This window comes from Falco cherrug, chromosome 3 (genome assembly GCF_023634085.1).
Source record: "Falco cherrug isolate bFalChe1 chromosome 3, bFalChe1.pri, whole genome shotgun sequence".
NCBI lineage: Eukaryota > Metazoa > Chordata > Aves > Falconiformes > Falconidae > Falco > Falco cherrug.
Genome location: NC_073699.1, coordinates 12,032,939 through 12,051,506, shown reverse-complemented (window position 1 = coordinate 12,051,506; position 18,568 = coordinate 12,032,939). Strand labels below are relative to the sequence as shown.

The 18,568-nt window shown below is 40.0% G+C and overlaps 1 protein-coding gene across 1 annotated transcript in view; it reads right to left on the bottom strand.

Annotated features, from left to right (window-relative positions):
• Positions 1 to 12,700: 12,700 nt before the first annotated feature.
• The window catches only part of MARCHF11 (membrane associated ring-CH-type finger 11), a 36,296-nt gene continuing 30,428 nt past the window's right edge, over positions 12,701 to 18,568 (bottom strand). The window contains exon 4 of the mRNA XM_055706480.1: positions 12,701 to 13,291. Coding sequence (XP_055562455.1) covers positions 12,969 to 13,291 — 323 coding nt within the window. The 3' untranslated portion in view covers positions 12,701 to 12,968. The remainder of the gene's footprint in view (positions 13,292 to 18,568) is intronic.

Genomic DNA, 18,568 nt, shown 5'->3' with positions numbered 1-18,568 from the left:
AACTTGCACGAGATCCTTCTGTTCTTCTTTTCTCATGGTCAAAGTCAGAGTCTAGCTCTGAGCTCAGGTTCCTACAGGTGGATTTCTGTATTACTTGGTCCTCTTTAAATAAAAATTTTAGTTAAATATACTGTGATTTAATAAAGGTAATAAAGATTTAATTAAAGAAATTCTACAGAAAAATCTAACCTCTCCTTTGTAATATTTCTCTCTTCTGCTCTAATTTATCCTTTAAACAGCAGTGTGCAATTCACTGGCATTAATCTGTGGACTTACCGCAGAAGAGAACAAATAAGTGATTGCTCACAAATAAGTAGTTATCCCCATTTCCAGATACCTTCAAGGCTAATCTGACTTACAGATGAGACCAAGAAAAGGTGAGCCTGTAGGTGAGAATGGATTCTCTTTTACGTACGTGGAAATAAATATTTAATCATAGCACACTTCTGTTCTGTAGGTTGTAGCATTCTAAGTGCTCTGGGTTAAAAAGGCATTATAGCTTGCTTTTGTACAACAGCAGCATCCCCAGCTTTAGTTTTGCAGAGGAAACTTCTACATCACTGTCGATGCTGAGATAATATGTACAGTGTAAGTCAGACTAATAGCCCAGATCAAGCGTGACTGCAGAGAAACAATATATTAAAGTAGAAGAGGAAAGGTTGCATAGAGGAGCCAAAGTGCTGATGTTTCTATGATTAATAATCACCTACTGCCTGTTCCACTTTACCAAATGCTACTGAAAATAATGATGTACCTTCAGCATAACGAATTTCCCTCAGCTCATCTGAAAATCTCTTTATCTGGGTATTTTGGCTGTCCTCCACTTTGGCTGAGTAGAACTGTTTCGTCATTGTGAAACCACTTGAGAATTTGAGTTGAACAGGATGAAAGAAAAAAAACAAAAATCTGAAAGAGCAAATGGCAGTTCAGTTTGAAAGGCTTCATGTAAGCACAGAGGCCCAGGCTGGCAAAAGCTAAAATGCTACAGGGTCTTCAGTTTATTTATAAAATCTGGATCATCGTTTTTTCAGAAATATGCCTCCTCTCTTATAAAGGAAGGCTCTATAAAAATGGTGGGGATTTTCTCCTTACCAAACCTGGCCTCAAAATCTAATCACTGGCTTTATATCTTCTTTTTAAATCTCCCCCTCAATCAAAATTATGGCATTTGAATGTGTGTATTAGAACCAGAGTTTCAATTACACCCGTGATTTCTGTAAATATTTTCCTGGAAACAGTAAGTCTGTCTAACTGAATCTGCATTATTTTTTTTTTTTCATACACTGTATCTTTACTTATCAAATTAATTGTATTCAAGCCAGCATCAAATCCTGGATTCATATGTAGTACAAGTTTAGTATTATCCTTGAGATTTAGAGTGAGGATGCGGTTATATTATATTACGTTACATTAAATTTAGGTGGGCATTAAAAGGCCCTGCTGGAGAGTGAGACTCCTTGTGATAGCCTATGTATGCACAGCGAGGAAGCTGCATATTAAGATAAAGAAGTCTAAGAATCTAAACTCTAACTACATAAAGGGTGAGGAGAATCCAGGCACAGAGAGGCAAAGTGAGTGAAGAAGTCCTTAGCAGAGCCAGGATGAAAGCCTAAGCCCCTGTTTGCCGGTGTCCCTTTCCATCAATAGCTTTGTTTTTCCTGTGCTGCCTTGGCCGCTTGCCAACTGAACTGAAGAGACTTTGGGCTTTATCTGTGATTTCTGCAACCAGTTGATTCACACTGTTAACAGGCTTGAAGGTTTTTTGTAAACATGCAACTACCAACCATAGCAGAAAGTTAAGGATGGAACGATTTGCTGTTTTTTGAAAAAAAGATACATCAGATGATGGGTATTAAATGAATTTCAAAAATGAATGAAAGTACATCATAAAAAAATTTCAGCCAAAAAGAGGGAAACCAGAAAAGGCATTCTGGTATTTTTTCAAGGAAACATAATACCCACTCCCCAGTCCAATCAACATTTTTTTTTTTTTTTCCTTTCAGCTGATTGAGATTAAAAGTGAGAGAAATTTCTGAGTTCAAGGACTATAACTGAGAAACTAGATAGCAACATGCATGCCAGGGCCTTAAGAGTTTTCCCAAGCTTTCTTGCATCATATCCAGAAGGTATTGGATAAGCTGTGTTATGGTAGATGGTCAAAATTGTACATGTGGGGAAAAAAAAATCCATCATTCATTTTGAAGTTGTTAGATATAACTGAATACAACGTTGAAAGAGTTATACTGCCTTGAAAAACGGTCCAGTTCTTTATACGTAGTGAAGTATTCAAGAAGATGCAATACAGTAATATTTCACTACACCATCAAATATCTTTTCTAAAACTGAGTACGCTGATCATCTGAGTGATAATTTTAAATTTACTGTCAATGTATTTTTTACTCAGGCTCTACTTTTAGGAGTGGTTTCCATCTCTGTGGTGTTGACATCTCGGAATCTTTATAACAATATCTATAAATACCCAGGATCAATAATGTTGTTCTTCAGGGTAATGTTCTTATCTAGAGAGAGATGCAGGGAGTATTATTCACCATGCAGTTAGTACATGTTCCTCAGCTGCCAACAAACTGTAAAGAGATCATCAGACGACAAAAACTGTTACAACTGGACCTGAAGATGAATCACCTTGCCTTCCAAAGGACTAATTTTATCGTATGTGAAGAGGAAACAAAGGAAATGGGAAAGGAAAAAAAAGGCAATACAGAAATGAAAAATGCAAAAGGTTCTAGTGGTACAGCTCTGATGAATACCCAGAGGCATCTCAGTCTGGTAACTGGCAGCTCCACAGGCTTCAGCATGTTTGAGCCCTCAAAGCTGGTGTGCCAATGAGGCATTGGGAGGGAGAAAGAAAATGTAACAGGCATCAGCAAGATAGTGCTGGGCACAGACAGCTTAGACGTGATGCCAAGTCTATATTCCCACATGATACTGAACATATGGTACATCCTATAGTGAATGCTGTCTATTGCTTTTCCCACCCAGAAGTGAAGGAAAGGGCAGGCAGCACCCAAGAGCCACAAACACAGGCACCCAGGAGATGGTTGTGACACTTCGTGAACAGATTCAAGGGGAACAGCTGATCAATGCTGATTTGCTGCCTGTTTCCACCCAGGACTAATCCCAGTGTCCTGCAGTCTTGTCTGAAGTAGCTTCTGCTAGGATTACTTTGTGCCCCCCCCTGCTGTCCCCCTACTCCGCCTGCCCAAAAGTGGCCTCTCCTTCTCTGCATATAGACTAATTCCCAGGTGGGAGTTTGGTATTGGTATATAAAACAGAATGCCTGTGTTTTCTGGAAAGCTGCAATAGAAGGGGTGAAGCTCTTTCCCATTGGAGACAGTCAGCTGAAGAGGCTGGCCCTGCTGGTGGCCAAGCCCCAGAGCAGGGCAATGAAGTGTGACAGGGACGGGCACCTGGAGGGAAGGCCAGCAGCAGAAGAGCTGGCCTGCACGTGGAAGGAGTGAGGCAGTATTTGGGCATCCTTAGGCCTGGAGTTGCTAACAAGGTAAGAAAGCAGTCTGTCCACTGCCAGGGACCTCAGTTTGTCCTTCCCAGCAGAGCATGCCTGGCTCCAGCTGGTGGTGGTATCAGGTCCAGCAATGTCCTGAGGACCAGGCTTTACATGCAGCTCCTCTCCTGAGGACCATCACCCTCACAGGTGGGGATTTGAGTTCAGAGTGCAGCAGTAAAGGGACGCAGCACTGCAACCATCACAGATCTTTCTTGCTGCTGCTGCAGGGCAGTACATAATGAAAGGCCTGGGTGGGGGATGGAACAACTTCTTTCTCCAGGACGTCTGGTTCCAAGTAACTTGCCTTTGTCCTTTGGTAGGGCTAGCATATTTTTCCACCCATGGTGCAAGATGAACAAACCTGGATGAGAAGGAAGGGAAAGGCAGGATGAGGAGATGTAGCAAAAGAACGAAGGCCTGTTCAGCTGAACTGTGCAACAGATGGTCATGTCTTCTGTGCACATCGTGGGACAGCTGCTGGCCTCTGGTGGTTTTTGTGGGCCACAATGTGTCTCGGGTCCTGAGGTTGCTGTGGCATGAGCAGAGTCCATGTCAGCTGGAGAAACAGTGGCAAATGCTGACATGCAGCTCCTTAACTACAGCATTTAGCCCATCTGAATGATGCTTGGGAAGACTCTCTGACCTCTACACCGTCCACCAACCGGGTGAAGGCACAGCAGGTCAGTGATAGTTTGACCTAAATGGGGAGTTTAATGCTATCCTACCATGCAGAGTATACACCTTTCAGTGTATGGGGAGGCATGGTGTGCCTGGGGCTTTTCTTGACCGATGAGTTAGAAAATGTCACCAAAAAAAAATTTGGAAAGAGGACAGGAAAACTAATTTATCCTTATGAATGACTGGAAATGGTGTATTGGTCATTAGGGGTTGTTACTTACCATGAGATTGTGTTTGTATTTTTTAAAAAGTGTTTTAATTGATAAACAACATGAAGCACACTCCTCTCCACTGGAGTAAACGGGTGTTTTACTAAAATGTAAAACCCAAATTAATGTCCTACGAAGGTGATAAACACTTGAGTAAGGGTAAAGGTTGAATGGGTCTCTTAGAAACTCTTGTGTCATGGCCAAATGCCAAATTGTCATTTGCAGCAAACTGGGATGTGGATAAATTACCTTAACATCTGGGATTGAGTGATAACCCAGATGTGTTTGGTGGGAACGAACACTCCACCCCAGTGTACACTGAATGTACCTTGAAATGTATTGCTAATGTCTGCCCAAGTACAGAAAAATTTCCGTTTCAAAGCGTAAAAGCTTATACAGATTCTTTTCTAAAGTTCATTAATACAAGCTGGATCTGCCTGGGACAAGAGACAGCAAAGTCTAACAAGAAACGCTACCCAGAGCCAATCTGTGCCTGGATGGTAGATCTCCTTGTCTTCTTGCCTTCTGCACAGTTTGGGAAGCTATGTCTGAAGGGACAAAATGTTCTATTAAAATTATTTGGACCTTTTCTGGATTTAATTGCTTTTAATTTCTTTCTTTATAAGAAAGATAAAAAAGTTATATTCAGGGATGCTCCCTGACAGAAGAAATGCAGCTGGCACTACCTCTGTCCCTGCACCGGACTCCACTTTTCCTTTTGACTGGTTGCGTTAGAAAAGACAAAGCCAAGTACGTCTGTGCATCTGTGCAGGAGGAGTTCATATGTTTGTGACTGATAGTAAAACTGTTTTGCCTGTTCAGGTTACTCTGTGGTGTATAGGTTGTGGTGGGCGGGAGGGAGGACAGACGCCTGTTTGTCAAGCCCTGGCCACAGCTCTCTGGGTGGGCTGCACTTGGGGGAAGGAAGGGACACTTTCCTCTGGGGCAGTTCTGCTGGCAGGGACATCTGAAGCGGAGCAGAAAGGCAAAGAGGGTCCGAGACCTGCTGCAGAGAGCAGAGCCAAAGCCAGTCCCAGAGGTAATGGAGCCCACTAAGGCTTCCCATCAACTGGGTCGCTTCCCAGGCAGCTGGAACACAGTGCTGCACTAGGTGTAGCCTTACTGCAGGGGCATGGCGACGGGGGGGCATCGCTTGCATTCAGTTTGTCGCTTACAGCGGAGTGCAGTTTTCCCCTCCAAAGACTGAGCCGCTCCAGTTCAACAGTTTGAATTCCAGCAAAACCGGGATGAGGAGCGCGTGGTGACTTTGATATGCTTCCTTAGAAAACCAAAGTTCCCTGGGTTTGGCTGCATGGTTCCCAACGCCCCACCCCTGCTTCTCAAAACTGACAGGGTAAAAGTTTAAAATAAGCATTTAATAGAAGTTTATTTAAAAGAGAAAAGTTTAAAAAAACTCTTTCCTTGAGAACTAGTGGTGGTCAGGCCTAGAAAATGGGACCTGTGGGTGAATTATTCAACATAATTTTTTACTTTCAGAAGTTTGGCTGTTCCTCTTCCAGCTTCATGTGTAGGCCAAAGCAAGGTTTTGGGCCAGGAAGGAGATACAGGAGCTGGAGGAAGTTCTCTGGGTCACCAAGCCACAGCTGTCCAAGCCCTTTCATTCACCGTAACTCTGTTTTTTGCAGTGACCTTGGTGCCACTTCTGGTCTCTGCCCATGGCTGATCCTGAATTCTGTCACTCAGACTTGCCAGCATGGACCTGATTCAAGCTTGCTTAGGCTGCTGTTAAAACAAGTTCTGTGTTTGGCTCCAGCCAGCTGCTTCATGCTGAAAAAGTCATTTTATGAGGCTTTTACAAATTTTCACCTGACTGGTAACAGCTTTTATCCTTCAGAGGACAATCCCTCCAGCCCACTGCTTCTGAACTAAGGGAGCAAATGGTGATGAGTCAGGGTGAAGTTCACCTAGAGTTTGTACATGTGGAGACTCCAGGGGAAAGGACAGTTTCAGTCTGTCAGGCAGGAGATCGTTAAGTAGGAAGATGATCAGGGGTTTCTACATGCCAGCAGGATAGCTGACTGGCCACAGCGGGAGAAAATTATGCTGCTGATTGCTATTTTTCTATTACCCACAGGTGACCTTTGAAAGGTGTTTATGCTCCTTTGAAAATGGCCCGTCTCCTAGTGTTTCCTTTATATTTTATGTCATGCAGCTAGTTTTAATGTACGCATCACCTTTAATTCAGACTGTGGTTGCACCCTGCAGTGCATTATAAATATCTCTTCTTAAATCCAGCAGAAATGTCAGTATCCACCCAACAAATTTGTGAAGGTGGAAAGATCTGAAACCTCATTTCTGATTTTAACTAAATGAAATACAAATATTACCAGTTTTTAAAGATATTTCTGGTGTTCTCTCTAACGCAGTAAATTCAGCGGTGGACATGGTTTATCTCCTCTTACACAACAACTAACAGGTAACTCTAGGAATTGGTAACACTAGGCATTTTTAAAATTCATATGAGGTTTATGAAAATGAATTCTTTTATGTAAGGCAAACAAGAAAGACAAAATGTTTTAAAGAGCGTCTTCTTTTCTCTTCAGAAAACTTGCTAACAGTTCATGTTTCTTCAATCATTAGAAATTGTTCAAGTCCCTTAGTAAATTTTTAATGGAGCCATGGATCTGACAGATAATAACAAACTATTTTCAAATTTAGTCCACTGGAAATCTTTAGTTCTCTTTAAAACCCCTGTTAAGGTTTCAGAGGGAGAAGTATGCTTCTTAGCATAATAGCACCTGCTTGTATTTTCCTGTGCTGCTGTACATGGATTTGAGGTAGATTTCAATATTGGTCATCATTCCATGAATATGTCCTTTACAGAATAGAGATGCCTGGAGAAGAGGAGGCTCAGGGAGGCCTTATTGCTCTCTACAGCTCCCTGAAAGGAGGTTGTAGGCAGGCAGGGGTGACATAAGGATTACTTATTTTAAAAAATAAAAAGAGAGGGAAAAAAATGTAAATATCCATAGTGACAAAAAAAGGAAGAATTTGAAAAACAGAGGATGTTGGTTAGATTCTTACAAACAATTAACAAAATATGGCCTTGGGAGAAGGAATAGACACCATAAATGTGTCAAGCTGGAATACAAGAAGATAAGCTCAAGGAGAACCAAATGGTTAATGAGACTAAACAAAAAATTATTTGAACTATTTATGAACTATCCTAATTAACATAATAAAAGATCCACCCTCTAGCAAAGAAATCTCTTCATTAAAAAAGCACCCTCCCCACAGAACATGCATGGTGAAAAAAAAAAGACCACTGGTACCTTTAAACGGAGACAAGGCTTGTAAGAACCAATGAGAATTAATTGTGGCCAAACGTAATTGTAAACAATTGCTCAAAGTGTATAAAAAGTTTTACTATGTGTTAAGAGGTGTGCTAGCTTTGTGGATTTACCAACTAGCACCCATCTCTGCGCAGACATGCAATAAACAAGTATCTCAACTATTACATGTGGATCAGCTCTTGCAGACCAGGTGAAGAACCCAGATTTGGGACGAGAGATGTAGGTCTCTTCTCCCACGTAACAGGTGACAGGACAAGAGGAAATGGCCTCAAGTTACATCAGGGGAGGTTTAGATTGGATATTAGGAAAATTTTCTTCACAGAAAGGGTGGTCAGGCATTGGAACAGGCTGCCCAGGGAGGTGGTAGAATCACCATCCCTGGAGGTGTTTAAAAAAGTACACATGTGGTGTTTAGGGACATGGTTCAGTCATGGACTTGGCAGTCCTGGGTTAACCATTGGACCTGATGATCTCAAAGGTCTTTTCCAACCTATATGATTCCATGATTCTATGACAACATGGGGACCTACAGTCTTGTTGGCTTTACTTTGGTCTCTGCAGAAATCATGGAGCAAGTTCTCTTGGAGACCGTTTCCAGAAGAGGAAGATTGCTGGGAACAGTGAGCTTGACTCTATTGAGAGTAAATCATACCTATCCCACCTGGTTGCCATCTGTATTTGAAGGACTGTATTTGTGGTTGAAGGGAGAGCAGTGGATGTCATTTACCTCAGTCCCGGTATAAGGCATTCCACACTGTCTGCCACAACAGCTTTCTTTCAAAGTCAGGACACTGAGATCTAAATAGTTGGACAATTCAATTGTAAAAAGGTTGGTTGGATGGTTGGATCCAGAAGTTGGTGATTAATGGGACCTACAATGTCTATAGGCCAGTAACAAGTGGAGTAACGCAGGGGTCTGTGCTGGGCCCTGTCCCATTCAACGTCTTTATCAGTGACCTGGAGATGACAGACAGTTCTGGTCTGAAGTTTGCAGATGATTCCAGGTTGCAGGGACACACAGTCAGGTCAGGGCTGCCATTCAGAGGGACTTAGCCAGCCTGGGGGAGAGGCCAGCAGGAACCTCATGACATTTATCAAGGACAGATACCAAGTGCTGCCCCTGCTCAGGAAGCTCTGGCGCAAGGACATCGGCTGGCTGGTCCCTGCCCAGCTGGGAGCAGCTCTGCGGAAAGGGACCTGGGGGCCTTGGCAGGCACAAGCTGGGCACGAGCCAGCAGTGTCCCTGGCTGCAGGGATGGCCAACAGCACCCTGGACAGCCCAGTAGAGGAAAGACATGAAATAACTGGCCCAAGTTTGTCAGAAGGCCCCCAAGCTGGCTGAGGGCCAGAGCACTTGTCCTGTGAGGGGACACTGAGGGATCAAGTCATGTTCAGCCTGGAGCAGAGATGGCTTCAGGGGAGGCCTATCAGGACCTGCAAAGGTGTTCTGAAGAAGACAGAGTCATCCACTTCACAGTGGGGCATTACGGGAGAATGAGAGACAAAGGGCGTAAGCTGGAACAAGAGAAGATGTAGGACAGAAGGAAATAATTTTTCACTCTGGGGTCAGTCAAGAACTGGGGCTGGCTGCCCAGGGTGGCTGTGCAATTTCCATCCTCACAGAATTTTAAGACCTGATTGCTTAAGCCCTGAGCAACCTGGTCTGACCTCAGAGCTGACTCTGGAGCCTGGACTAGATGTCCTCCCACAGATCCTTCCAGCTTGAATTGTTGTCTGTGATTCATTCTATGAATATTTTAAAACTACCTTGAACTTCCAGCTAAATTTATTTGTGATCTATTTGTATCCTTGAGTTCTTGTGCTTCTTAGGCTTGTTCTTTGCCTAAAATAAATTTTATTCTGCAATATATTAACTGAGAACAAGGCATGCTCTTCTAATTTCCTCATGTGAAATACAGTCACTACTCCTTTTTCATCCTGACATCCCCTCTCTGCACCTGTTCTGATTTGAATTCATCTATCTTGCATGTAGCTGATCAAAGTACTGCAGAACTGCACAAATCCAAACACAAGGTCATTGAAGAAATACTCATATACTGCACTAGGCACTCTTGCTACTGAAAACATTCTCCAGGAAAATACAGCCATAGATTTCATTTTCTTTTTTACAGCTGCACCCTGCCCGTGCTAATCCTGTCACTGTTGATCATTTCCTGATCTTGCTTTCTACATACAGAAACATGTAAATGCAGACACATGCAAAACTATTGGGCCATAGAAATGATTAATGATAAACCAATTCAACTATAAAAAAGGCTTTTCTGATATTTGCCCTAAGCATTTTTCTCACTACCGATTTTCATTACTCTGAACGGGACCATTTTTTTTCCCTCAAAAGCTGCTAAGTGTTCTAGACCCCTGTGTCTTTCACATATTTGTACATAGAGATCTTGTCCTCTCTTAAATTACATATATTGATCTTTTCTGGTGAGTCATTTTTTTCCAACACACTAATTATTTGGATGTGAATGAAAAAGATTTCTTTACAACAGAATGTTTTCGTATAATTCTCAATTTTCGTTTTAGGATGCTGTAAAAAGACCACAGAAACACTCTTTAAATCCCAGAGATCACAAGTATCTAAAAGGCATGAAGCATAACCTTTTAATGATATTGATCACAGAACGGTTTATTCTCCTTGTGTTTCAAGTGCTTTTTGAGATACTAACTCTGATCTCAATTTAGTCATGTGGAGTTGTGGTCATTCTGGGAAAGAAGGCTTCATTTAAGTAGTAATTAAGAACAATTAATTCCCAGTAATACAGCCGGTTTCCCCAGTCACAGTTTCTCTCATGTGTTTCTCCACACATTCCTCCTTTAAGGCAATCTAGAAGTGAATTCTCATAATTTCTCAATGAGATTGCTTGTCCTATATTGGTAATTTGCTGTGCAGGAGATAAACTGGTAAACTGGCTTTTTTTTTTTTTTTTTTGGAGACAGTATTTTGTTGTTCATGGCTTATGTACCTGCTTTTCACATTAATTGTTTAAAGAGCAGAAAGTCATCTGTAGATTTAGTAAGTGTAAATTTGAGCTTGTGAGACTGCAATGCAGAACGCTGGGCCCTGTGTAGAGTTCATTGGCTAAATGTTTATGAATATATAAAGAGCTCTTAGCACCAATGCTTAAATTATTTCTCTCATTTCCAAGTATAGTTACAGAAGCCTCCCGTGTCTGGTGTTGGCATGTGAGCCTTGTATAAAGAGAAGGCATGCCCTGATTCCAGCACCAGCCTGTTGACCCCTGAGAGGGAATTTTCTAGCCACAGCACTCCAGCTACTGCACAAAATAACTCTGAAATATTTCAGCCATTGGTTGCAACTTATTTTGAAACAGAAAAACTAATTGCATATGGGGTGCAGGTGCCCAGGCAGGTGGAGGCAGGAGCTGCAGGGGCAGCCTTTCTGTGCCAGACACAGCTGCTCCCGAGCAGTTTTCCTTGTGACTCTGGAGAGATGCTGGTATAGCAAGTATTTCCTTGTAGCCTCTGGAGGGAGCATGGTGGAGCAGGTATCTCCTGCAGCCCAAGGAGAGGACCATGCTGCAGGTGATATCCAAACGGCAGCCCCTGGAGGACCCCACACCACCGCAGGTGGACATGCCCTGAAGGAACTGTGGCCCATAGAGAGCCTACGCTGGAGCAGGTTTATTCTGAAGGACTGCAGCCCACGGGAAGGCCCCATGCTGGAGCAGGGAAAAGTGTGAGGAGGAAGGAGTGGCAGACAAGAGTTGATATGGACTGGCCACAGTCTCCTTTCTCCACCCTCCTGCACTGCCTGGGGGGAGGAGGCGGAGGAGCTGGGAGTGAAGGGGTGAAGCTGAGCCTAGGAAGAACGAGTGGGGTGGGGTGGAAGGAAGGTGTTTTAGGCTTTGTCTTTGTTTCTTACCATCCAACTCTATTTTAATTGGCAATAAATTAATCTTCCCCGTGTTGTCTCTTTTGCTCATGACAGTAATTGGTAAGTGATGCCTTTGTCTTTGTCTCAAACCACAAGCTTTTTCATCTTATTTTCTCCCTCTGTCCTGTTTAGGGGGGGGGTGTGGGGAGCAGCTGGTGAGGGCCTGAACAGCCAGCCAAGGTCATCCTATCACAAACTGTTTTATGTAAGCTGGTGCTCTCAGAGTCATTTTAGTCTTACTTTTTCATCTTGATCTTCAACAGACTTAATAATTAACTTGGAAATTATTTCCATTTCCATTTGATTAAATTATATTAGAATTTTTGCCACAAGAGAAAAACAGAGAAGCAAACTTCATAGCATTGATTAGCTATCATGATGAAGATGAATATTGGCCCATTTTTAATATCATGATTCATTACCTGGCAAAATTAAGGCTCTGCACTATTTCTACTTCAGTTTCCATTAGGATGACTTATTACTCTAGAAGTTGTAATGTACATTTCTTCTTTAAAGAAAAAAAAAAAAAAAAGGCATGTCAATGTCCTATAGTTAGAATGGTACTAGAAGTTCACAGGCTGCTAAATTCAGCACCGCTGCTCAGGAGGTAATGTCACCTCTGTGCACAAGCTCAGCACCAGCACTCTGCAGAACTCAGAGACTCGAGAGGAAGTGCAAGACTTCTCCTGCCTGTGTCACAGTTGTGTCTGACATCTTGCATGTCCACGTGGGAGAGCTAAAGGAAAAGTTCGCATCCTCCCTTAGGTTTTGTAGAACACCCACTGGACTTTCTGCTCAAAGGCAAGGGACAATATATCCCTTACTTGCTTTCATACACCTGAACTGAGCTACAAACAACAACAAAATAAAGCCAGAAAAGGAAGAATACTTGACTTGTGTCAACATTATGTTTCGTTTTGGAAGAAGGTTGTTCAGTTTAATCCTCATGAAAGTGGGAAAAATAAAAGTAGTGGATTAAAGCCAGAGTTTAAGAAAATACATTTAAATATAATTTTTTACTTAAAAAATTAGTTTCCTTATCATTCAGAGACCTAAGAGTTAAACTATACTGCATACACATCAGGTACAAATCAACAAAAGATCTAATAAACCCGACTATATAAAAACCAAGAGACTTTTTTTTTTTTCCAGAAAAATGTATTTGTGTTTAAGTTGATCATATAAAAAGCATTAAATTTTAGAAAAATGTGTATATGTTTTTTCAAGTGTTAATGGTTTCACCATTCATTGTAACTACATTCCAAAGTCCTGTAACATCAGGGCACATTATCCTTATCTGTGTAGCACAGTGAGCATAATCTTTACACTGAGGTCACTCTCATCACTACTTCCCCAGAGCCGTTATCCTCTGATGAATCTTCCTGAGGTCTCATGCGGTTGAACAGATGTAACAATACGTAGCCACACTGAAATCTTGGTGAAGTTAACTGTGTTGGATGAACTAAACTTCTGTTTCTAAATGCAGTCAGTGGTAACCACAATGTCCTTCCTGCTGAGGATTCTCCTCGACTGCTCTCTTCTATGTCTGTGGCTTTATCGTAATTTAATACATCCCAGTGTAGATTCACAGCCCTCCAGCGCTTAAACACTCGATAAACAGATGCACCTTCATGTACTATCAATCCTGAAATTTAGAAAAAAACAAAAAAAGTTTGTACAAAACGTCGATGGGTTTTGAATGCAAATAGAGATGTAACACATTGTAATGAATATGGCAATTGCCACAGCCTACTAAATTAACCTGTAAATCTGATAATTCAAATAAATTGTACATATGCAGTGTAACTGGTTATTCATGTGTTTAAGATTGGGAGGCAGAGGAAATAAAACTGTTCTGAATGAAAGCTCAACATAACTAATACTAGAATAATCTGAGCATGCAGAACTAAATAAAGTATTTAGAGTTAAGTAAACCAATATAAAAGAACCTTACTGGCAGATTTGTAAATTGACCGTTTACACTAGTGTTATCCTTCTTGGTAAGTACTACTTATTTACTGAGATTTGTACTGGTTTCAGTAGATCTTTAAGTAGGTTAGACCTTCTGTAATGAACAGGATTGTCCTAAATTTGTTTAAGAGTGTCATGTAGAATTCAGTACAGACACAAACAAATCTAACTGTTTTCACATTCTTAGTAAAACATAGGAGCACAAAAGATTTATGAAAACCTGAAACAGCTGTAAGTATAATGACTTTCCTGTCTTGCTTCAGTAGAGCAAGAAGAAATTAAATGTTCTTATTAACTATGACGAGCATGGCAAGGATGATAGGCTTTCTTTTTCTCTTCAAAATTCAGTAGAAAAACATTGAGAAATATCTTTTTTGTTGAGACTCAGGAAATTTTTAAAAGGTCCTTCAAGGAAAATACAGATTATTTGAAGTCCTCAACAGCCCAATCTGCTTATGAACTTCCATGTAGCTAATACGTACGCTTATTGTATGCATTCAAGAAATTTATTTACTTGAATGAAACTCATTTTTTTGTATGTATGTATATGTGTGCATTTATTTATACACGCACTCTTTATGTGTAAGTATTTAAAATATGGATTTAGTAGGGAGGCACATAGGGCTTCAGCCTTCTTATTAGGTTTATCCTCAACCAGCCTGGTAACTTACACAGTTCTGATCAATGTCACATGTTTTCTCTGACTCCCTGCTTTGGGAGGAGAGCAATCTGCCTAGACAAAAACAATTATAATATTTTTGTCCAGTGTGTGTCTTGCCTAAAATTTTCCTGTATATGGCCACTGCTATAATAGATCTGTGGTGTCACAGGATATAGTTCTTTATCCCAAGAGATTGCGTATCACATGTTCCTACACAACAGAATTGTCATTTAAGTGTTTGAGGTCTCTTAGCGTGGTTAACTGATACCAGAAAGGAGACATTCACAGATGGCACAAGCAGAAAAGATGATAAAAACATTTGTATGAACAGGAAACTTCAGATTCAAGTGCAATGACTCGCAGACAGCAATGTCTGCCCTGAACACATTTTTAAAGATCATTACACTAAAAGATAGAGAAACTATCTAAGATTGCTTTCAGAAGGACTTGATAGCAAATGTAGCATCTCTGTAAGGCTTTCAAGTTGCCTAGATTTCATGGAAGTATCCAATACAGCAAAACGAACCCAATATAAACTTAATTAAATGTTAAATTTTCTAAATGTATTTTGTATCAGCATAGCATCTCAGTGCAAAATTTTCTTGATTTCAAGATGTCTATCTTCATCTTCTCAGATATACATAAAGCAACCTGTCCTAAAAATTCAGCAGCCATGTTAATACATAAATGCACCTTCAAGACTAGATATATTGTCTTAAAAAGGATAAATGTGTTTGATCATGTACAGAATCCACAAACCAAATATGCCATGGTTTTATTGCTGTGACAAAGATCCTCCCCCCTCCCTCCCTCCCCCCCCCCCTTTTTTTTCTGTTGGATTTCCTATAGAAAGATAATGGAGATGAACATCATTTCCCCTGGATTATGGTATTCTTTGGCTCAATTTCCCTTAAGACTGTGATGAAGCAAAATTGAGAGAACCTATTTACCCTCATGTAAAGATTTTTGATATCTGCCTGCACCCCATTAGAACCTGAACAACATATTTCAGAATAGAGAAGGAAGCAGCTGAGAATGGATCATTAAGGTACATGATGTATATTTAAACAGTCAAAAGTATCCTCCCAAAATTATGACAGAAAAAGTCATAGGATGACTTCTTTTTGAGAGCTCTTTTTTACTGTTTTTGAGCTTTCAGGATTTACTGGAGTAATGTTTTCAAAAATTTTTCAACAGTGTCTATGAAGAGAAGTTTTCTTTAAAATAGAAACTATTAGTCATAGACACTCTAAAGGAGCTACCTACCAAACAAAGGATCAAATATTGCAAAGCTTGAAATAAAGTTGTCAGATTTGGCAATGCTGAAGGAGAAAAAGAGTACTTTCATAACTCCTCCCATAAAAAGCTTTATTTTCCATCTGATAAAACTACAGATTGAAAAAGACCTATGTAGAAGAGGCAAAAGAATTCCAATAGCTCTTGTCTCTTTGAAAGACATTCTCCAGAGGGCAGGAGAAAAAAACTCTCTCAGCACCAACAGTTTCAAGACCAAAAAGAAGAGGAAATCTAGGTAAGTTTTAAATGATGGAGATTTTCCAGGTCTGGAGAAGTTCTGATGCTCCAAATATAAGTAGTTAGTCACTAAAATGAAGCTGTAAGAAAATGGCAAAGAATCTCCTTTTTTCTTAAGAGTTTCACAGCAATGAATGAGCATATGAGAGAGAAATAAAGGATAAATCCATGAATAATACTGACTTGTTCCAAACACCATGATTTCAACAGCACAGAGGACATAGCTTCACAGTCCTAGGGAAAAAAAAAATTCCTTTTTTGACCCAGATGATCCCACGCTGAAGTGTTAGAATTCACTACTGTGAGCCATTCTGATGTTCTGTCTAGTTAATATCTACAAGGAACAGAGTTTTGGGATGATGGACCTGGCAAAATGTCCTAAGGCTCTGCGGATTTATTTTATTTACTGTTAAGATATAGGGACTGTAGTGGGACCCAGACAATAGGATTATGGAGAGATCATAGTTTTCTTTTATTGCCAAATACTGAGATTCTTTCACTCTATCCAAAGGATTTCTTACCCTTAGTCATAAGATCATTTGAAATTTTTCATACTGAAATGTCTTTGCAAGCAGAAAACTTGTCCTAGCTCATTCAGGTGTGGTGGTATTAGGTTCCAATGTTTTCTTATTTATCACAGTAATCTTACTTATAATCATTTTGGAATGTCCTCCCAGAAACATCACAAACTTTCACCAGGGAATTAAAAGACCCTTTTCAGAAACAGACTTCGCCACTGGACAAAATGCTATGTCTAATACTATTCTAGGGCCCACAGATATTACAAAATGCAACAAAATGCTCAAAGCATTAAAGTGAAATATCTCCACTCTAAAATAGCAATACAACTCTTTCTAGTCTATTTAGAATTAGTTCTAATGTGAAGAAAAAAAAAAAAAAAAGACTTTCTGAGTAGGGAGGTATAAGTGCAGCTAGATGTGTTCATTCTAAGCAGCTTCAGCCTGTACATTTTTACAACTAAGGAGTTACATGAATGTTGCTAGGCATCGAGTTCCTTGGCAGGGAAGAAAAAGCCTTTCAGAGGGCTATTCACACCTCACGTTGGCTCCTATCTCTTACTCCGCTGCCACAGTACCACTGGCACCACTCATGTTTCTAGTGCAACATTACAACTGCTTTTCACGCTCTAAAGGAGCTGTACTATTGCTCTGGGATTGCAAGTAAGCTGTTAGTATTTGTTGAAGCTTTTGTTCCTATTAGAACCATTTTAACTAAATAAGTGCACAATCATAGTAGTTATCATTATATTCCAGTGAAAATAGATAAAGTAGTATGACTTTGCTGTTATGAGAAATAATTGCTAGGTCTACAAAGCAGGATGGCAAAGGCTTGGTTTACTGTCCTTCGGTGGCTACATAAGGGTTTTATATTGTTAATTGATTTCATGTTAACTCATGAACTCTCTCCCTCTGGTAACACCTACATGGATGGCCTGATCCTAGCACTATCACTGCAATAGCTCTGGGTTCCACAGGCAGTAGTTCTACTTATTTAAAATGTTCCAGGTTTGCCTTAGGAAAACTTCTCTCAGCAAGTTTCAAAGAGAACAGCTTTACGCCCAGCTTAGAAGCAGGAAAGTACAAACTAGTGACTTGTAGGGTTGAAACTAACACTGATAAGTAAAAACTATTGTGTTAGGCAGAATTATGGAAAAATTTAGAGTGAAACAAGAAGAATGGATACCAATAGAATATGTACACTGGAATGAACAGAACATTATATTGGTGATCTGTAATCTTTGGGATATTTCTTTTGGTGAAAAGTAAAACAAGACCAAGAATTAAAATACAAGTCACATGTAACTTACTTGATAAGAAAGTGGGTGGTATGTTACGTGTGATATATAAATCAATCATTGGGAAAACAACATAATATATGCAAGTTTCAGAGACATCATGCAATGTCAGTACCTTTAGCCACACTGCTTTTAAAAATAATGACAAAAAACATTTCGGAAAGTACAGATATTTACACTTCACAAATAAATATTCATAATGCTTATGCAAAGCCATAAGGAGGCATAACTGAAGGCGATTCGAATAAGTTTTGGTTATTTGGTTAAGCTACCACCAGTAACTCAAGCACTTGTCTTGAACTATGTGCTGCACAGGAAAACCCATATGCCTACATCAATTTTTCATGGAAATAGAGATTCCAGTGGGAATACAGGTATTCACTCACTGTGAATCCTGTTGAAAATTAAGAGAATGCCATGGATAATTAAAGACAAATGAGAAGAGAGAAGATACTAAGTGATAACTATGGCTGGCTGTAAGCATTACAAGCTTTATGATATAAGAGATTGCATATAATATATAACGGTAAAATCATATGTTAATGCCTTTGGGAAGGCATCAGCATAATGGACAGTGCTGAGTTTTTTAGAAAAAAATTTGTAAGTAATAATTACATCCATCTATTAGAGAACTTCATTTGAATGTTTTAAATTAAAACTATCAATCTAAAATCACTTTATGATGAAAGAAAAAGATAAAATTTAATAAAGTTGAATATATTAATAAATATTCTCAAGAGTTACAGGAACTGCTGGTATTATAAACTTACAGAATGCAAATTACTTGAAATTATATGCAGAGTAAGTGGGCTAGATGAATCTGGACAATCAAAAATTTACGATTACCAAACCTTCTTTATACAGCTTTTTGAATTTCTAGATACAGTTTAGTAAACTGTTAAGTCACATCTGCACTGAACTTTGTGATTACAAAACAGTTT